Source organism: Crinia signifera, chromosome 7 (assembly GCF_055691185.1).
Source record: "Crinia signifera chromosome 7, ASM5569118v1, whole genome shotgun sequence".
Lineage (NCBI taxonomy): Eukaryota > Metazoa > Chordata > Amphibia > Anura > Myobatrachidae > Crinia > Crinia signifera.
In genome coordinates, this window is record NC_139223.1 from 20,007,227 (window position 1) to 20,027,249 (window position 20,023).

Genomic DNA, 20,023 nt, shown 5'->3' on the forward strand with positions numbered 1-20,023 from the left:
TAGGCCACGCCCCAAAAAAACAGGCGCGCCTTCGGCGCGCAAGAACTCTCCCGGCACACACCCCCCCGCCCCCCATGACGGCCCCCCGCATTAGGGCTGCCTCAAGATATTTCCCGGGCTGGTTTTAATTCCCAATCCGCCCCTGGCGGCCGCCCTCTCTCCCATGCCTCTGGCTCCAGCTAGGGATGGCCATCGACCATCGATGATTTTAAATCATTGATGGTTTACAGCCGATGTCGAATACTTTTGCCATTGATGTGGGAGAACCAGATGGTTTCCCTACATCGATGGCAAAGGAGAACCGATAGTTCCTTTTTTTTTTTTTTCAAGGTGCCGGGACACTGAGCATAGCTCCGATCCCCAACACCCGGAAGTCCTGCCCCCAGGTTTTGATTGGCCCAAGGGCCATTCAGTCATATATAATGGATGACCATCGATAGATAAAACTATCGATGGTTATCCATCAAATAGTTTACTACTATTATCGATGGCTGGGTGCAGAATCATCATCGATGGCAACCATCGATGGCGTCTGCACCGATGGCCATCCCTAGCTCCAGCACTCTGAGTCTTGCTGTGATCAGTTCAAGAGCCGTGCAGGCAATGTAGAGGCCACCCCTCCCTTCAGCTGTCTCCTTCTCTGGGGTCCTGAGCCTGTCACTCAGTTACAAGCCCCGCCCCCAGACTACACGAGGAGCTGCTGCTGCTGCATGAGGCTTGGGACTTTGTAAGTAGTTTAGTAGTGTATATACTGTATTTGTATGTATATATGTACTGTATGTGTGCAAATGTGGTGGTGTGTATCTGTGTGTATATATATATATATATGTGGTGTATGTATATGTACTGTATGTGTGTGTGTGCATGTATGTAAATCTGTGTTGTGTGTGTGTGTGGTGCATATATATGTACTGTATGTAAATGTGTGTATACTATATGTTTTTTTTATGTGTGTATGTATATGTGGTGTGTGTGTGTATATATGTATGTATGTATATATGGGGTTGTGTGTGTTTGTGTATGTGGTGGGGTGTGTGTATCTATGTGGTGGTACCACCTACCATCAATGGTTCCTGCTATCACTTAGCCGAACATGCGCAGAAGAAGGGGGCAGGCTACCGCGTCGCTGTGGGCGGCCCTGCCCCGCCAGGATGTGCGCGCATGCGCAGAAGAAACTGTAACTAGATATCCATGTAATGTTTCCTCTGTGCGTGCTGCACCTCCCAGCATCACCATTGACTAATGGACTTACTATATGAGACCAGTATATAATCTGCAATGAGTTTCAAGCTGCCGCAATGTCTTTGTGAAGTGTTAGGCCCCATACACACCAGAACGACCAGGATCGTCTAACGATCGGCTACCGATTTGGCGTGCACTTTCCTGGTGCGCTCTCCCGCTGCCGGTAAACGACTAGGGAACGATCATGTTCCCTGGTGCACACGATTAGCTAACGATCCGACATCGGTAACGATGGTCGTACGACCGTCGGATGTGCGGATCGTTAGTAAATCGCGAGTACAGTGGTACAGTCGTTTTTAAAATGTTAATAAGGGGCAGGGCTAGCATAGTGGGGCAAGGGGGAAGGAAAAAAGAAAACAAAGAATATGGGCTGGGCTAGCAGAGGGGGTACAAAGACTAGGGGCCATTTTGCAGGACCTCATTTCTGCTTTGTGACTAGTGAGGCTTGGTGTATACCTGCTGAACGCTGCACATTGCTATTTTTGGCTGCTTTGTTTTTGCTTTGCACTACAAAGTTTGCTTTTTGCTTTTCCCATACTGCTATTTGCGTTATGGATTCTGCCCAGCAAGATTTCCTGCTTTCCTACGCTGTGCTCAGGGTGAGGAGGATGAGGGCCCAGCGCAGGAAGGCTCGATCTTGCTGGACCAAGCAGTGGCTCCTGGGCCGACAGGCGCGGTCTCATATGCCCCTGCTGATGGAGATTCGCGAGAATAATCCCCAGGATTATCGGAATTTCCTTCGCATGGACGATGAGACCTTCCAGGAGCTGCTGCGTCTGGTCACCCCCCACATCCAGAAGCAGGATACCAAGTACCGGATGGCTATCCCTGCTGAGGACCGGCTGGTGGTGACCCTCCGTTTCTTGGCTACAGGACGATCGCTGGCGGACCTAAAGTTTGGATCCATCATTTCCCCGCAAGCGTTGGGACTCATCATCCCGGAGACCTGTAAAGCCATCGTGAAGGTCCTGCAGCATCAGTATTGCAAGGTAAGTAAAAATGTACTAGACACGTGTAGTGAAAATAACTGTTTTTTTATTAAATAAGTAAAAGACTGCAATATTTTTTTACAAATGTACTGAGGTAGAGACAATTTTTTGTTGTAGAAATATAAAAAAGGTACAAAAACAGTATTGCTACTATTACAGCTCTGTCCTGGCATGAGGTAGAGAAAAGTAAATTTTTTTGAAAAAAATGCACTTTTTGGCTACATCACGTGTTGCATAGTGCAGATGCAATGGTCCCGGCACCATTGATGTGCACTATGCACCACGTGAAGCTTTGAGGCATCTGCAATGCTGCACCCTGCATGCAGCAATGGTGACATCACGAATAAAATATTAGCAAAGTGCCCAAAAAAGTATAATACTGAACATACAACCAAACAGAAGTCACCTTGCCATGCGGTCACAGGTAGCATTGCAGATGCTGCATGTAGCACAGATCATAAAAACACCCTCATGCATCTGTGGTGCATAGAACAGAAGCAATAGTCCCGGCCCCATTGCTCTGAACTATGCACCACAGCTGCAGGAAGGTGTTTTCAGTATTTGTGCAACAAGCAGCATCTGCAATACTGCACCCTGCATGCAGCAATGGTGACATCACAGATAAAATATTAGCAAAGTGCCCAAAAAAGTATAATACTGAACATACAACCAAACAGAAGTCACCTTGCCATGCGGTCACAGGTAGCATTGCAGATGCTGCATGTAGCACAGATCATAAAAACACCCTCATGCATCTGTGGTGCATAGAACAGAAGCAATAGTCCCGGCCCCATTGCTCTGAACTATGCACCACAGCTGCAGGAAGGTGTTTTCAGTATTTGTGCAACAAGCAGCATCTGCAATACTGCACCCTGCATGCAGCAATGGTGACATCACAGATAAAATATTAGCAAAGTGCCCAAAAAAGTATAATACTGAACATACAACCAAACAGAAGTCACCTTGCCATGCGGTCACAGGTAGCATTGCAGATGCTGCATGTAGCACAGATCATAAAAACACCCTCATGCATCTGTGGTGCATAGAACAGAAGCAATAGTCCCGGCCCCATTGCTCTGAACTATGCACCACAGCTGCAGGAAGGTGTTTTCAGTATTTGTGCAACAAGCAGCATCTGCAATACTGCACCCTGCATGCAGCAATGGTGACATCACAGATAAAATATAAGCAAAGTGCCCAAAAAAGTATAATACTGAACATACAGCCAAACAAGAAGCTGCAACATGCAGCATCAGAAAAAATGCATAGCATCTTACGACAAATCCTGTAATAAAACAGGGGTGTCATCAGTCCCCGTACCCTCTTCCAGCAATGAAGAGTACAGATGGGTGTAGCGAGGAGGTGTGGTTGATATGCTAGAGGATTGTCCGCTAGTTGGTGTTGTTTCCTGCAACGAGGCAGGGATGGGCGATGTTAATTCGGTACTGGTGGATGGTGTATCTTCCCACGGTACAAGGCCGGCCAAATGCGTCTGAAATGACAAACGGCGAATGCGACCCATAAACACCAGCTCACTGCAGACACGTTCAAAAGCCATCTGTTGTGCGGGTTCCAATTGGCGTAAGCTCTCTGCCACATATTTCCCATATGTGTCAAAACGGTCTGGGGGCCTACGCAGCACCTCTTCAGCTCGCTGTAGCAATTCATCCTCTGGTTCATGGACCGGCTTACATCTTTTTTTTTTTCTTTTTTGGGTCGTTACCGGCGGTGTGGGTGTTTCTGGCACTCCGCTAAATGTACCTGAGGATACAGGGCCAGACTGTTCCAGGGGTGGGTTTGTGCAGATCTCTTTTTCTGTACTTGTGGTCTGTTGAAAAAAAAACACAAAGACATGTCAAACTAATGTTTTTTTTCTATTTCTTTTTCTCCCAGTTCCCCAACACCGTGCAAGAGTGGAAAGATATTGCTGCGGAATTTGAGGACACTTGGAATTTCCCTAATTGTGGAGGAGCTATTGACGGCAAACACGTGCGCATCAACCAGCCACCCCACAGTGGATCTTATTACTTTAATTATAAAGGGTACTTCAGCATAGTGCTGATGGCTGTGGTGAATGCCAATTATGAATTTATTTTTCTGGATGTCGGCAGGAATGGGCGAGCCTCAGATGGTGGAACTTTGAAGGACACAAAGTTCTACCACAGGCTCGTCTCCAACAGCATGCACTTGCCGACAGTCCAGGAAACCAAACATGGTCTGAATTTTGTGTTCGTGGCGGATGAGGCATTTGGACTTCATGAACACATCATGAAGCCATATGCCAAAAGGGGACTAGACCACGACAAAAGGGTCTTCAATTACAGGCTGTCCAGGGCACGGCGGCTTGTGGAAAGTGCGTTCGGTATCATGGCTAGCCGATTTCGCATTTTCCACACGGCCATAAACCTGCGCCTGGACAAAATAGATTGGGCCGTCATGGCGTGCTGTGTCCTGCACAATTTGTTGCGCCGGAAAGAAAGGCCCAATCGCCAAAGTGGACCAGCGCCTGATGAGGACCCAGAAGAGCCAAGGGAAGTAGCCCCAATCTCATCCCTGCAAACGCCGGCACTGCAGTATCGAGGGAGTGCGCGTGCCAAACAGGTCAGGGATGAGTACAAGGCCTACTTCAATGGAGTGGGTGCTGTCCCTTGGCAGGAGGACCACATATAATTGGCCGGCAAATGAATTTAAAGTGGAGACAAAAAACTGAAAAAACTTGTGTAATCAGTGGGATGGTACTTACCGATAAGGCCTGTGAACTTTCATCCTGTACTGGCACCACGTCATCTGTTTCGCTCTCTACCATGAGGCAAAGCCCCGTCCTTGGTAACTCCTGGCTCAAGGTGAAGCAAATCAGGTCGTAGTACCAAAGGGACGTTTCATAGACATCTGCTGCTCCTGCCCCTGATTTTTTGGACGCCTGTATCTTTTTGTGTTCCTTGAGGAACACAGTCCGCAGGTTTTGGATTTTCTTTTTGACCCATTCGGAGTTGGCATCTGGGTTGTGACTGCGGCTGAACTGGACAAGGTCCTCCAGGGCTTGACTGCGCTTTACTTTATTGCTGTAGTCCTTTGATTTGGTTTTCCAAAGGCACTCATGTTCCCTGTATTGTTCGATGAATGCCTCAATGAACTCTCTTTCTTTTTGTATGGCTTGTGACATGTCTGCCCAAAAAAAAAATATTTAACAATAAATATACATTCACACAATGAAGGAAAATTAAATGTATTATTATTTCTTAAAAGGACATTAGGAAGACAGTACAGTTGGGGTGGGCTGCTGTGTCCTAATTAGCAGGCCAGTGGATACACAGTACAGGTGGGGTGGGCTGCTGTGTCCTAATTAGCAGGCCAGTGGATACACAGTACAGGTGGGGTGGGCTGCTGTGTCCTAATTAGCAGGCCAGTGGATACACAGTACAGGTGGGTGGGCTGCTGTGTCCTAATTAGCAGGCCAGTGGATACACAGTACAGGTGGGGTGGGCTGCCTGTGTCCTAATTAGCAGGCCAGTGGATACACAGTACAGGTGGGGTGGGCTGCTGTGTCCTAATTAGCAGGCCAGTGGATACACAGTACAGGTGGGGTGGGCCTGCTGTGTCCTAATTAGCAGGCCAGTGGATACACAGTACAGGTGGGGTGGGCTGCTGTGTCCTAATTAGCAGGCCAGTGGATACACAGTACAGGTGGGTGGGCTGCTGTGTCCTAATTAGCAGGCCAGTGGATACACATTACAGGTGGGTGGCCTGCGGCGGCCTGTTTACATTGCTGCGCCTGGCACACTGTGCAACCTGCGGTGGGGCACCATTGGTGGACAGTGGGGACACATACAGGTGGGGTGGGCTGTGTTTGACCAACAAACAGTGGTGGGCAGTGGGGACACATTACAGGTGGGCACCATTGGTGGACAGTGGGGAAGGCTTTGTAGAGGGCTGCGTGCAGTTCACATACCTGTTTTTTGTTTTGGCAGCTTCCCACGCCGAGAACCTCCGTAGCTGTGCTGTCTGCGGCATCCACGAGGCAAAATGGCTGCGGTGGAGTGTCTTTATAAACAAGCCGGATTGGAACGACGGTCCGTACGACGGGAGCACACACAATGTGCTTCAGATGTGCATACAATCAGCACCCGACCTGCGGTCGGATTGGAGATTCTGCTGCAGGAGGCAAAATCTCAATGCGACACACGACGTGACGGGAGCGCGCATCCCGTCGCAAACGATCCTGATTGTGAGTGAAAAACGAACGATTGACCCACAATGCATGCACAACCGTCGTTACAACGGTCGAAATTAGCCCTAATCGTGAGCTAATCTTTCTGGTGTGTATGGGCCTTAGTGTCTTCCAGCCTCAATCAGTATTATGGAGTCGGAGACTGCAGGCAGTCAGTGTATGGTACAATGCATTATGGGGATTGTTGTTCAGCACTGCCCGAAGCCCTAAAATACACAGAGTGAGACAAGTGAGTAGTACACTACATAATTTCTTACCGGCATATATGAGAAACGGAGAGTGGTAGGTAGGAGAGACGGGACACAGGGACTGGGCAGGGAAAAAATCATTGCCATCGTCCATCGATGCCCAAAACAGCAAGCACTTGATCCCAACCGTCAATGTTTTGGGAACATCGATAGTCGATGACCATTCCTAATGTGGTGTGAGGTGTGTATATGTGTGTGCGGGGGGTGTACTGTGCGTGTCTGTGTACCCGGCTGCCGCTGTTTGGATGACACGGTGGCCGAACCTGGAAGGTCGACCCGGCGGTGCACGCGAGTGAACAACACGGAGGAGGGTAAGTGCACTGTATACCTATTTATTGTATGTTTGTTCCCTGTACACTGTGTTATTGTATTTGTCCTGAAGATGCGGCGTCTGAGCCCCGAAACGTAGACTCCCAGTAATAAAACCTGGTTCCACCTCTTCATCATCTACAAGCCTCCGAGTGCCTTTTATTTCATTTTGTGTACATATCTCTTATATATTTAGCCCAGTGTAGCCATCTCCAGTCCTCGAGAGCTACCAACAGTTCACATTTTCCAGACAACCTAGCTGCTGCACAGGTGCACTCATTACTCTCTGACACATTTTAAATGATCTACAGGTGGAGCTAATTACTTCACTGGGGATTCTGTGAGGAGATCTGGAAAACATTAACTGTTGGTAGCTCTCGAGGACTGGAGTTGGCTACCCCAGATTTAGCCCAGATCTGTCACTCATCCCCTGTGTATGTAACGTTCCCGCCCAGCGGATACACAAACCCTCCCCCCCCTAGGGAAAAGACCAGTGTTCTATGTGTATAACGTTCCCGCCCAGCGGGATACACCACCCCCTTGACATCACCTCCCCCGCCCAGCAAGGGCTACAGTACACACCCACCATCCACCATTACTCCACAGCCACCAGGTAAGGGGCCTCCCCCCTCCTGTGATTCTGGCCCACCCCATGCCCCCTCCCGCGATTCGCGGCACACCACCACACCCCCCATCCCTGGGACCCCCCTCCGCAGTTTGCGGTCCCCCCACGATTCGCGGGCCCCCCTGCGATCCCCCCTCCCGCGATTGGCGGCACCCCCCGCGACCCCCCTCCTGTGATTCGCGGGCCACCCCCTCCCGCGATTCGCAGCCCCCGCCAAACCCCCCTCCCGTGATTCAGCCCCCCTCACGTGATTCACGCCCCCCGCGACCCCCCTCCCAAAATTCGCCTGCACCCCCCCTCCCGCGATTCATGGGCCCACCCCCTCCCGTGATTCACGGCATCCCGCGATTCGCAGCCCCCCGCCTCCCGCGATTCTAAACACCACACTCTGCGCCCCCCTCCCTTGAGTCACGGCACCCCCCCGCGCCTCTCCCCGCGATTCAAGGCACCCCGCCCGCCCCCTCCCTCGATTCACGGACCCCTGCAACCCCCTCCCGCAGTTCACTGACACCCACACCCCCCTCCTGCAATTTGCGGACCCCCCCTTCCCGCAATTCACGCCCCCTGGCGCCCCCCTCCTGGAATTTGCGGACCCCCCTCCCGCAATTCCGCTGACCCCCCGCCCCCCCCCCCCCTCCCGCAATTTGCAGACCCCCCCTGACCCGCTTCCGCGCAATTCCACCCCCAGCGGACCCCCGCATTTCATGTACCCCCGTGACAATGGGGGATCCTGTACCGCCATAAGCAGGTGCCGCCCCTAGGTGGGAAATCCGGCCCTGGCTGCCGCACTGCAGGTTCCCCCACTGCCAGAAGTGTCCCGTCGGTCCTCTGCACCAGCGCCACAACTTTTATCAATGTCTTGCCCACATACCACTATTATACAGCCTCCTGCTCTCATGCACGCTCACTCCCTCCCAGTGGGAGGAGACGCTCATCCACTGCCGGGAGCTGCATACTGTCCCCCACCCTCCTCCAGTTCTAGGGATGCCCATCGACCATCAATGATTTCAAATCATCGATGGTTATGGCCGATGTTGAATCCTTTGACATCTATGTGGGAGGACCAGATGGTTTCCCTACATCGATGGCAAAGGAGAACCGATCAAGTTCAAATTTTTTTATGGTGCCGGGACACGGAGCATAGCTCCGCTCCCCCACACCCAAAAGTCCCGCCACCGAGTTCTTATTGTCCCACGGCCTATTCAGTCAGATATAATGGATGACCATCGATAGCTACAACAATCGATGGTTATCCAAGTAATATTTTACTACTATCGATGGCAGGTGCAAAATCGCCATCAATGCCAACCATCGATGGCGTCTGCACCAATGCCCATCCCTACTCTGCAACAGGCAAAAACCTTTACTACCCCTCATGCCCACACACCTCTATCACTGCCCTGCCTCCTGTTCTCCTGCCCCGTAACTTCCGCCAGTGGGGATCCGCTCACCGTGTGTTGCCCGCATTCCCCTATCATGCTTTACCACCCAGCCTCCTGCTCTCATGCACCCAAACTCCCACCCAGTAGGAGGAGATGCTGACTCAGGGCCCACCGTCCTGTGCTGCCACGCTGGACCCTCACCCACTGGCAGAAGCTGCACAGTGTCCCCCACCATCCTCTTTAGTCCCCCGTATGCCCACACAGCCCTATCACTACCCAGCTTCCTGCTCTCCTGAACCGTAACTTCCACCACTGGGGAGTCACTGACGCTGTGTTGCCCACATACCCCTATCATGCCTCATAGCCCAGCCTCCTGCTCTCATGCACCCTAACTCCCACCCAGTAGGAGGAGACACTGACTCAGGGCCACCGTCCGGTACTCCTGTGCTGCCACGCTGGACCCTCACCCACTGCCAGAAGCTGCACCGTGTCCCCCTTATGCCCACACACCCCTATCACTACCCAGCCTCCTGTTTTCCTGTGTCGTGACCTCCGCCAGTGGGGAGCCACTGACTCAAAACACCTTACTATACTATCACACACACACACTAAACAACACGCACCCCCCCCCCCCGCCACACACAAATGTCACTGTACCCTCCACACTATCAATGTACATCTAATACCCCATTCACACCAGCCTAAATTCCCGGTTTGAGTCCGGGAACAACCCGTACTACCTCTGGTGTGGAAGGTACCCGGGACAAATTACCAGGCTAATTTGCCGGCAATCCAACCCGGCTAGGTACCAGGGTTGTTCCCGGGTTCAACCCGGGGACCTGGCTGGTGTGAAAGGTACAGGGTATACTTACCGGGTTGCCGTGTCCTCCGTGTCCTGTCCGACGGGAATTAATGCAGGCGGCGGGTGCAAATGACAGGACAGCCGGTGGATGATGATGACGCAGCTCTCTGGCGGCAGTGAGGGCGCCGGAGAGCTGCGTCATCTTCATCCGCCGCCTGTCCCGTCATTTGCGCTGCCACCTGTGTGGATCCCTGGCCTGTGCGGAGGACCAGCAACCGGGGTGAGTATTCTCCCCACCTCCTGTCCACCTCCGCCGCCATCCCGCCGACTGCCCGACGTCATCCCGCCGACTGCCCGCCTCCTCCCCACCTCCTGCCGGCCTCCTTTCCGCCCCCTTCACACACCAGAAAATGCAGGGACATTTCTGGTGTGAATGGGTCCAAACCCGGGAATGTCCCTGAATTCCGGGTTTGTCCCTGCATTTCTGGTGTGAATGGGGTATTACTCTGTAACCGCTTTTTAATTAAACAAAACGGAGGCAGGGGTTAAAATGAGCCGGCTCATTTCCGGCTGGTTCCACCTTTACCAGCTCACTTGCCCAACCATGGGACTGTTTGTACAGGCAGCGCTGTCTGCTCTCTGTGAGCTGTGTCTTCCACAGACATAATTATGGATATAAGAGGCACTGCTACCTCAGGTATCAATATGTCTATAAGTGGCACTGCTAATGTGGGGCATTGTGTATAAGGGGCACTACTGTGTAGCACAGTGGTGTCAAACTCATGGCCCGCCAACTGTTGTGGAATTACATGTCCCAGGGTACTTGTTTCCTAAGCAGGCGCCCAGTACGCATTTAGCGTACTGGGCTATTCTCCGTAGTGGAATCGCATCTGATCACACAGCGTGTATAGTGCCGTGGGATGCGATGTCCATATTAAGTGCACAGGCTTGCTTATACAATGAAATATCGCATGGGATCGGAGGCACACTAGACAGGGTGCGATCCGATGCAATGCGATATTTCATTGTACAGGCACCCATGCGATGAGATGTGATGGGTGCTTACTATTAAAAGCACCTATGGCATTTTTTTGCGTCACCTCCACTATCGACGCCACCCCGAAGCGTGGCGAGTGGTGGCGGAACGCATCCTCGATCTTTTCATACCCCCACTATCCACGTCGGCGTGGAGTTGATTTTATATAGCCACCAAGCCCGAAGCGTGGTGAGCGGACGCGGATTGCTTTATATGTATTCCACGTCCCCTCGCGGGGCACGCTGCGCTCGCCACGCTTCGGGCTCGGTGGCTCGCTGCGCTCGCCATACTTTATAAAATCAACTCCACGCCGACGTGGATAGTGGGGTATGAAAAGGTCAGAGGACGCGTTCTGCTGCCCCTCGTGGGGCTCACTGCACTCGCCACGCTTCGGGGTGGCGTGGATAGTGGTGGTGTTTTAGGAACACATTCACACCTGCCATATCATACAGCTGACACTGTAATAGCGACATGCGTTAACGAATAAATGTAATTTACTTAACTCCTTCACTGAGAGGCGCATTGCGTGCCCATTCACACAATTCTGCGTCTAGCGGAAGGAGTTCATGCTCTTAGAAAAAGTGTATAGCCTCCTCCTCCGTCTGAGGCAAGCTAAAGATGTTCATCAATGCAGCCATTTCCAAAAACTTGATATAGTTCTGCGATAGTTAACCAGCAGCTCTGAGGGATGCTTCCAGTATTGTCAGAAAATCACCTCAGAATGATTTCTGAGAGGATCTGAGAAGGGGCGGGAATGACAGGGAAACGGGAGCGGTACTGAAATCGCATTGCACGCATCGCGTGCCACTATAACGTCATGCGATGCAATTTCAGTACGGTACCATACGTACTGAAATTGGGCACCCTGCTAGAAAACAAGTAACCATGCGCTGCCACAGTTTTAGCAATCCATTATATAAAATCTGTGGCAAGCCATGCTGGTATGTGTAGTTCCACAACAGCTGGAGGGCCATGAGTTTGACACCACTGCTGTAGCATATTGTGAATATGGGGCAGTACTGTGTGTGGTGTAATATGAAATAGGGGTGTTACGTGTGGAGAAATGTGTTTATTAAATACTGTAGCACAGCAAATTCTGTTGACAATAAGATTGTGTTACTTTTGAATCGGGAGTATTGTGTGATTACGCCACTTTGTGATACCACACTCCTTTTCTGTGCCATGTAAATTTTAGCTCCAGGCCCAAGTGCACCTTAATCTGGCACTGGATATAGGCAGGATTTTACTGAATGTACAGATGGCAGAGGGGTTCAATAACGACCCGTGGAGTGCAAATTGTTAATCAGCATATGAGTAAAGAAGATACCAACAATTTTTTTTTGTCTGTTTTTCAGCATTTGGGAGCAAACGGTTGATTGCATTGGCAGATCCAGGGGTTGGGCTGCAGCACAGTTAACAATTCAAATAGGGGAACAACTGCTATTCCAAACTGACTCACTGGCAGTGGGTGTGGCTCCCCTGTTTGAATTTTGACCTGTGCTGCAGCCCCACCCCATCTGCTTCTACCAGAAAGTTAAATCTCAAGCTGAGGACATACACCTATAGATTTATCTGTCCAATCTGTCTGGTGGGACCAAAAATGTATGTAGCAGGTCAGGACTGCCAGAGAGGAGTGGCCAGCCATTATAGGAGCCACATAGCATAGTAAATATAGGGGAAAAAAAGTGTCTTTCAAACAAGACCAGCGCCACTTATACAAATGTGGATAAAATAACTACAGAGATATAAATGTATATTAATCTTTAGAAAACTTTATACTGACATTGTTTTTAATAATATAATGTGAAAAAAGGGTAGTTTCTCACCCATTTATTTATTTATTTTTATCCCCTGAATGTATTAAAGGGGTTTTGGAACAGTTTTCATGAAAAACTGCTCAAATCCATTCATTCGCATTTTTTTTAAGTAATCAAATCGCATTTCGCATACTTATAATGGGAAATGCGATCTGAACAAATTTGTCTGATGGACACACGTGAGGAGTGGTGGGCAGTGTGGTGCCTGCTGCCGTGCAGGTGTAGCTGGACCACTTACCTGATGCCACACCCTCTCACCTTCAGGTGTGACTAACAATGGTCCTGGTAACTTGCCTGCACATTGACACGTGGATCTAGGAGGAAAGAGATAAGGTGAGTACAGTCCATTCCCGAACACAGATCGACGCGCCCTCCATCCTGCAATGTGCCTGCAAATCGTGTTTTGGGCTTACATGAAAGACATCCTCGGCACTGTTGGCCTCAGAGCCCAAATTATCACTTAACGGTACTCGCGCACAAGGTGAAAACTCAACCTTACACCTGAGTGCAAGGCCTACGGTCTGCCCAGAAGGAAGGGAGATAGACCGAGACAGTCACACAAAGGCAGATGGACAGAGATGTTACTCATTGACGCTTATCTTGCTCTTCTTCCACAACTCCCCTTACAGGTCCCTGTAGGGCAGGGGTGGGGAACCTCAGGCCCGGGGGCCGTATGTGGCCCCCTAAGCCTCTCTGAGTGGCCCCCTCACCCGCCCGGTGGCTTTGCCGGGAGACAAGAACAGGGGAATTCTCGCGAGAGGTCGGTAGTTCTCGCGAGATTCCTCTTAATCAACAGCAGCCGGAGACTGTCAGTCCTATTCAGCGGCAGCCGCCAGAGCATGGTACAGCTGCAGCAGGACAATTTGCAAGATACATTTTTACATATGGCCCCCGAAGGATTCTTTCCCCATACAAATGGCCCTTGGCACAAAAAAGGTTCCCCACCCCTGCTGTAGGGAGACAAGAAAACACTGCCGAGCAGGGCCTAACACTACCTAGTGTGACTCGCAACTATCTGATCGCAACTCGCAACTAAGCTGATCACTCACTGGTCATCTCACGGCTTGACTACTGTAATGCTCTCCTCACCGGCCTCGCTCGATCCCAACTGGCTCCTCTTCAATCTGTCCTCAACGCTGCAGCCAGGCTTATCTTCCTCTCCCGCCGCTCTAATTCTGCCACTCCCCTTCAACAAAATCTGCCCTGGCTCCCATTCCCCTACAGAATCCTCTTCAAACACCTCACACTCACATACAGGGCCATCTCTAATTCCATTGCTCCATATATCTCTAACCTCATCTCCATTCATACACCCTCCCGCCCTCTACGGTCGGCTGACGACTGTCGTCTCTCCTCCACCCTGATCACTGCTTCCCATGCTAGAGTACAGGACTTTGTCCGTGCTGCACCCCTTCAGTGGAACGCACTCCCTCGCTCCATTAGACTCTCCCCGACCTTGCAAAGCTTCAAACGGGCACTGAAAACTCACCTATTCACCAAAGCGTACCCTTCCACTGCATAAACCAGCTGGTTCTCCGACCCCTTGCCTGTTTACATCCTGCTATCTAACCTCCACCCACTTGCTTGCACCTCTTGTAATCTGTCTGTCTCCCCTTCCTACTAGATTGTAAGCTCCTCCAAGCAGGGCCCTCTTCCCTCCTGTTGTCAAAGCCCTCTTCTCTTCACATGTCACTCACAGCTCTTCCATACTCAAAAACTCAGTGACCATCTTCGTCTGCATACTCATCTCCATCATTGGCCTTAAGCCTCTTATAGTATGTTGATTGAGTCCTCACTACTTATATTAAAGCTGTAATGTGTATTGAACTGTGGCGCTCTTTATTTGTACTCTATTTTTGTTATTTATTCAATGTTATACCAAGTTTTGTCTCCCTGTATTGTTCCTTTGTACGGCGCTGCGAAACACTTGTGGCGCCTTCTAAATAAAATTATAATAAAATTATAATAATAATAATCTGAACTGAAACACAAAGCCCTCAAAGTGACAATGTGTGTGGTGTGGCACAAGCTCTGCCCTGCATGTAAAATAACATCCAGAATAATATCAAAGTGCAAAAACTAATGACGGGACTGCTCTTTAAATCGCTGCCAATTCTCTACTATAACAATCCTTACCTAGAGCTGGCCAGCCCATGGATGCTACCAATATTCCTACCCTAACTACTCACAGGGGAACTGGACCGCTCCTCCACCTGCTGATTATACTTGGAAAGGTGACAGCTGCACAGCCTGTCCACCTTCCAACGAATGCACCCAGGGAAACTCTCCTTCACTAAGTGGGCTCAAGCCTATGGGCCTGCCTAATTGGGACCTGTCTATGACTCGGGGTCACCTGTTATTTTCCTATGGAGGCTACACTACTAGGCCTAATGCACCGTAATCACTTGCAGGCCTACTGCATGATTTGCAGCTTCTGTCCAAGTACCAGCCTATAAGTGCCCAAGATGAGGTGACTTGGGCCTAGTGCCCAAAGTCACCTTTCTATGTGATCAGTAGGGGCACAACCTCCTAACTGCTCCCAGGCCTACTGCACGGCTATAAGGGCCCACGGGCCTAATGCTCTGATAAAGGGGCCCATGAGCCTATGGGGACTAGCTATTAGGGACCCACAGGCCTCATACCCGAACACATGGTGGTCTAAGGAGGGGGAAGGGTGACAGAGGGCCTACCTGTCCTTTTGGGAGAGTCTACAGGGGGATCTTCGTTCTCTCTCCTGCTTTCCGCCTCTTAGGCCGCTATCTTCCTTCTGCTATTGGCCTGTGCTGGTCAGCGGCACCTCTTCTTTTCTTCCACTGGCTGGCACCAGGAATCTTCTTTCTTGATCCTGATGTCTTCTGGCTTCTTCCATGGCCACCGGCACTTTTGTCGCTGCTTCCGACATCTTCCAGAACTGCTTTAGGCTCTTCGCTGTCAGATTTCTCTCTCCCTGCCTCCCGGCAACGTGTGATGTAAGACAGGGGTGGCCAAACTGGTCCTCGAGATCTACCAACGGTCCATGTTTTCCAAATCACCTAGCTGGTGCACAGCTGTAGTCAATACTAACGGTCACATTTTCAAACCTGCTGCATTCATTCCTACTCTAGATCCACAGGTTGCCTGGAAAACATGCACCGTTACTTGATTTGCTGTGGCAATTTCTTATTGGGAGCCAGTTCGCGAACCATGATTTGCTCTAAATTCAAAATGTTGGTGGCGGTATTCTTCTTTCTTTCTTTATTTCTTGGCGGTTGGAATGGCAAACATTTTGAAATGCTGCACTGGGCATGGGAACCAACAGATGGTCTTGGCCCCAGACACCCGCCACTCAGTCAACACAGGGATCAGACTGCTGATCTTTGTGCTGGTTGGAGCTGTGTCCTGCTTGAGTGGTGCAAATGTGCACTGTAGACACAACCGACCACATCCACCTGTTTCCATTTCACCTTCTTTTCGTTCCATGTGGCTGCACTTTTCTTTGTCCCTCTCCCTGTGCTGAACCATGTCCCATCCGTGGCATTTAGCCAACTCCTACCTGCCTGTTGTGGTCAGCACTAAGAGCGGTAAAACAGCAGGGGAGGGGGGTGGTGCCTGAATGTATCCAGCTGTGTCCGAGCAGGAGACTCCGACTCACTGCTAGCGCAGGTGCCACAGTTTCCAATATGGTGACAATTGGGAATCAGGGAATATCTCTCTTGAACAGTAAAATAGACCTATTTTATCTAAACGTAGGGCTATAACTAGTAAACATGCAATTTCTCAGTTCAAAACATAGATATAATGAAATTGCAACATGGATTATTATTCAGTAGACTAGCAAAAAACCTTGTCGGATCAGTCAAATTCTTATATCAGCTTCAAAGCTTTGTCATTGGACTATGCTTGTAATTGTTTGTCATTGTCCTATAACATGCATATGTATTTGTAGTCCACAATAGGTACAGGGATTAGCATCTAATATTGTTCTTGCCTAATACCAGAGAAGCAATAGCTTTTGGCTTTCCAATGATAATGTATATTAAACACCGTTCCACTTTCAATGGCACCATTTTCTTCAGCACTTCACAGTATCAATAGCTCTGTCCCAAAGTGTAATAGGACACCACCTAGTCTGGTGGTGTCCTTGACACAAACTGATATCCACACCTAGCCTTCTCCCATGGCATGCGCCACACCCCAGGAAACACAACAAACATTAAAACCACAACACCATTTAAATCACTTGTGGCCAATCAAGGATAAATTTAAAACCTGGGCTGTAGGGGTGCATTGACAAACATGTTGAGGACCTTTGCTGTAGTCCCTCCCAACTACTATCCTAACACTTTTGTGTCTATGACCGTACTGTTGTATTAAATTCTGTTTGTTCTTCTTTGTCTTTCCTAGAATGGCATCTGCAGAACTCGAAGCTGAGCTGAGCTGCTCCATCTGCCTGAGCCTTTATGCTGACCCCGTATCCCTGACATGTGGGCACAACTTCTGCCGGGGCTGCATTGTGAGGGCGTTGGACACACAGAAGGAGGTCGGTGGCTATTCCTGTCCAGAGTGCAGAGCAAAGTATCGGGAACGTCCAGAACTGGCGAGGAACAGGAAGCTGAATAATATAGTGGGAAGTTTCCTAAGTAGTCAGCCAGAGCTGAAGGAGAGACAGATCTACTGTACTTACTGTGATGCTCCGATATTGGCTACTAAAACATGTCTGCATTGTGAAGCTTCGTTTTGTGACAAACACCTGAGCAAACACCATAATTCTGCTGAACATGTTTTAACTGAGGCCACTGCTTCTTTTGAGCGTAGAAAATGCTCCGTACACAAGGAGATGGTGAAGTATTACTGCTATGAGGACTCCACTGCTATCTGTACATCCTGCTGGGTGGCTGGGGACCACCAGGACCACCATGTGGAACTTCTGACTGTTGCCTCTGAGAACAAAAAGGAGACACTGAGAGCAGTTACTGAGACCCTGAAGTCTGAAAGAGAGGAAGCTGAGAGGAGAGTGCAGTGTCTGCAGGATCACAGGAGAGAGGAGAAAGAGAGAGCCACCAGGGTCACGGAGAGAGCCACTGATCTGTTTCAAGACATCAGGAAGAAGTTAGACACCTTGGAGAAGGAAGTCGTGGGTGACCTCTCCAGGCAGGAGGAGCAGATGTCACTCTCTGCCTCTAATCTGATCACACAGCTGGAAAAACAGAAGGACGAGCTGTCCAGGAAGAGTAGTCGCCTTGAGGAGATTTGTAACATCACTGATCCAGTAGCAGTCCTGAAGAACGAACCAGGAGGTGATGTCATCAGTCACAGGAGCTGTGATGTCACCAGTGACGTAAATGTGGCTGGATGTGTGGATGAAGGAATAGTCTCACAGATGTTACACAGGGGACTTTTACACTTGGCTGAGAGTCTAATGGATCTACAGATAAAGAGACAGTTCTCAGTGATGGAGAAAGCTGATGTATTACTGGATATAAAGACAGCCTCTAATTGGATTATTATATCAGGGGATCGCAGATCTGCTTCTGGTACTGATGTAAATCAGAAGAGACCAGATGGACCGGAGATGTTCAGAATCCAGCAGGTTCTAAGTTCCTGTAGCTTCTCGTCTGGGAGACATTACTGGGAAGTGGATGTGAGCGAAGCACAGAAATGGCTGATAGGGGTGGCCGGTCACAGTATAGAGAGAAAGATTAATGGTGGTGAATCATACATCGGTCATAACAAGAAGTCCTGGAGCCTGTACCTTGTGAAATACTTTGGAGCATGTCATAATAATATCCATAAAAAAATAAAGGAAAGAGATCCAGGTTCTCGTGTGCAGATAGTGGGGATATACCTGGACTATGAGGCCGGGCGTCTGTCCTTCTATCAGATGTGTGACCCCATCAGACACTTACACACCTTCTCCGCCACCTTCACTGAGCCCCTGCACGCCGCCTTCCGTGTCTACATGAATTCCTGCATCAAAGTCATAAAGCCCTCTTAGGAATTTCTCCTTTCTTTATCTCACTCCATGATACGTGGAAACATTAAGCATGTTTAATACTGTAATACTGTACAGTATTTTTCTTTCAGATAAAAAAAATAATACAACCAATGAATTGTGTTGTGTGTTTTTGCAAGCAATTGTTGGGGCGCACTACACTCACACTAAACAGTGGTGGTAATCCAGCGGCATCCCTACCTATTACCTCACCTGGTTCGGCAGTATCTTACGTCCGCGTGACCTTTCAGGTTGTGGACGTCGCCACCACGTATTGCATACCACGTTGACTACATTTTTCTAGATTCATACTAAGTTGATCATATCAAGTTAATTCGGCACGAGCGGTCACTTACAAACCCATGTTGGTTCCCGCTGATTATATTATTTTGCGCTAAATACTGTATTCCTGGATACCATCTAAGTGTTTCCGCTAGGCTGTTTTAGCGGGGTGCTGCGCCCTGCCCGATTTTTAAAGTGCAAAATGCGCCCTGCCCCTCCGGCAGCGCCCCGCTAAAACATCCTGCCTTTGTCCCCTCTGTTGTGACCGGGGAAGCCCGACGTCGCTGTACATAGCGATGCCCGGCACTTCCCCGGCAGTGTACAGCCTTCCAGGTGGCCGGGTCCGCCCCCTTTGCATGACGCGGCCGGGCTCGCCCCTTTGCGTGACGCCGCCGGCCGGGCCCGCCCCTTTGCGTGACGCCGCCGGCCGGGTCAGCCCCTTTGCGTGACGCCGCCGGCCGGGCCCGCCCCTTTGCGTGACGCCGACGGCCGGGCCCGCCCCTTTTCGTCACGACGCGGCCCGGGCACGCCCAAAACAGTGACATCGGCGGGCCCGGTCCGACCCCCCCCCGCCCTGCCCGCTCTAGTTCCTAGAGGAACACTACATCTGTTACTATTCCCTCAAATATTTTTCCTACGACCGATGTTAGGCTCACTGGTCTTTAATTTGACAAGTCTTCTCTTTCACCCTTTTTTAAATATTGGTATCACTTCTGCTAATCTCCAGTGTCCAGTTCCTAGGTACCAAACCTGAGTAAAATGATTTATCAAATAAGGAATGCAAGAGGTTTGCTAACTCCTCCCTTAATTCTATCAGAATCCTCTGGTGAATTCCATTTCGTCCTGGTGTTTTATTGGTTTTTACATAGTTTGCAGAATATATGGACCTCTTCTGCAGGGAATTCTATATTATTGGGGTGCAGAGCTGTTGTGCTGCTCCTGGGTTCCAATTTCATCTGCAGTTCCTACACAGTGACAGGAGCCTGGTGGTGCACGGAATGTTACAGTACAAGGTACTTGTGTAGTTTCATGGCCCTACGTTCTCAGCGTAGGCCAAGCCACGTTGTCAGCGTAGGCCAATGGCAGCCCAGC

General features: G+C 50.0%; 1 protein-coding gene across 1 annotated transcript; it reads left to right on the forward strand.

Moving 5' to 3' along the window:
* Positions 1–678: 678 nt before the first annotated feature.
* LOC146021404 (E3 ubiquitin-protein ligase TRIM39-like) lies at positions 679–18,718 on the forward strand. The gene is made up of 2 exons (XM_083155191.1): positions 679–727; positions 17,062–18,718. The coding sequence occupies exons 1-2, from the start codon at positions 711–713 to the stop codon at positions 18,650–18,652; spliced, it is 1,608 nt and encodes a 535-aa protein (XP_083011317.1). The 5' UTR covers positions 679–710; the 3' UTR covers positions 18,653–18,718.
* The last annotated feature ends 1,305 nt before the right edge of the window (positions 18,719–20,023 follow it).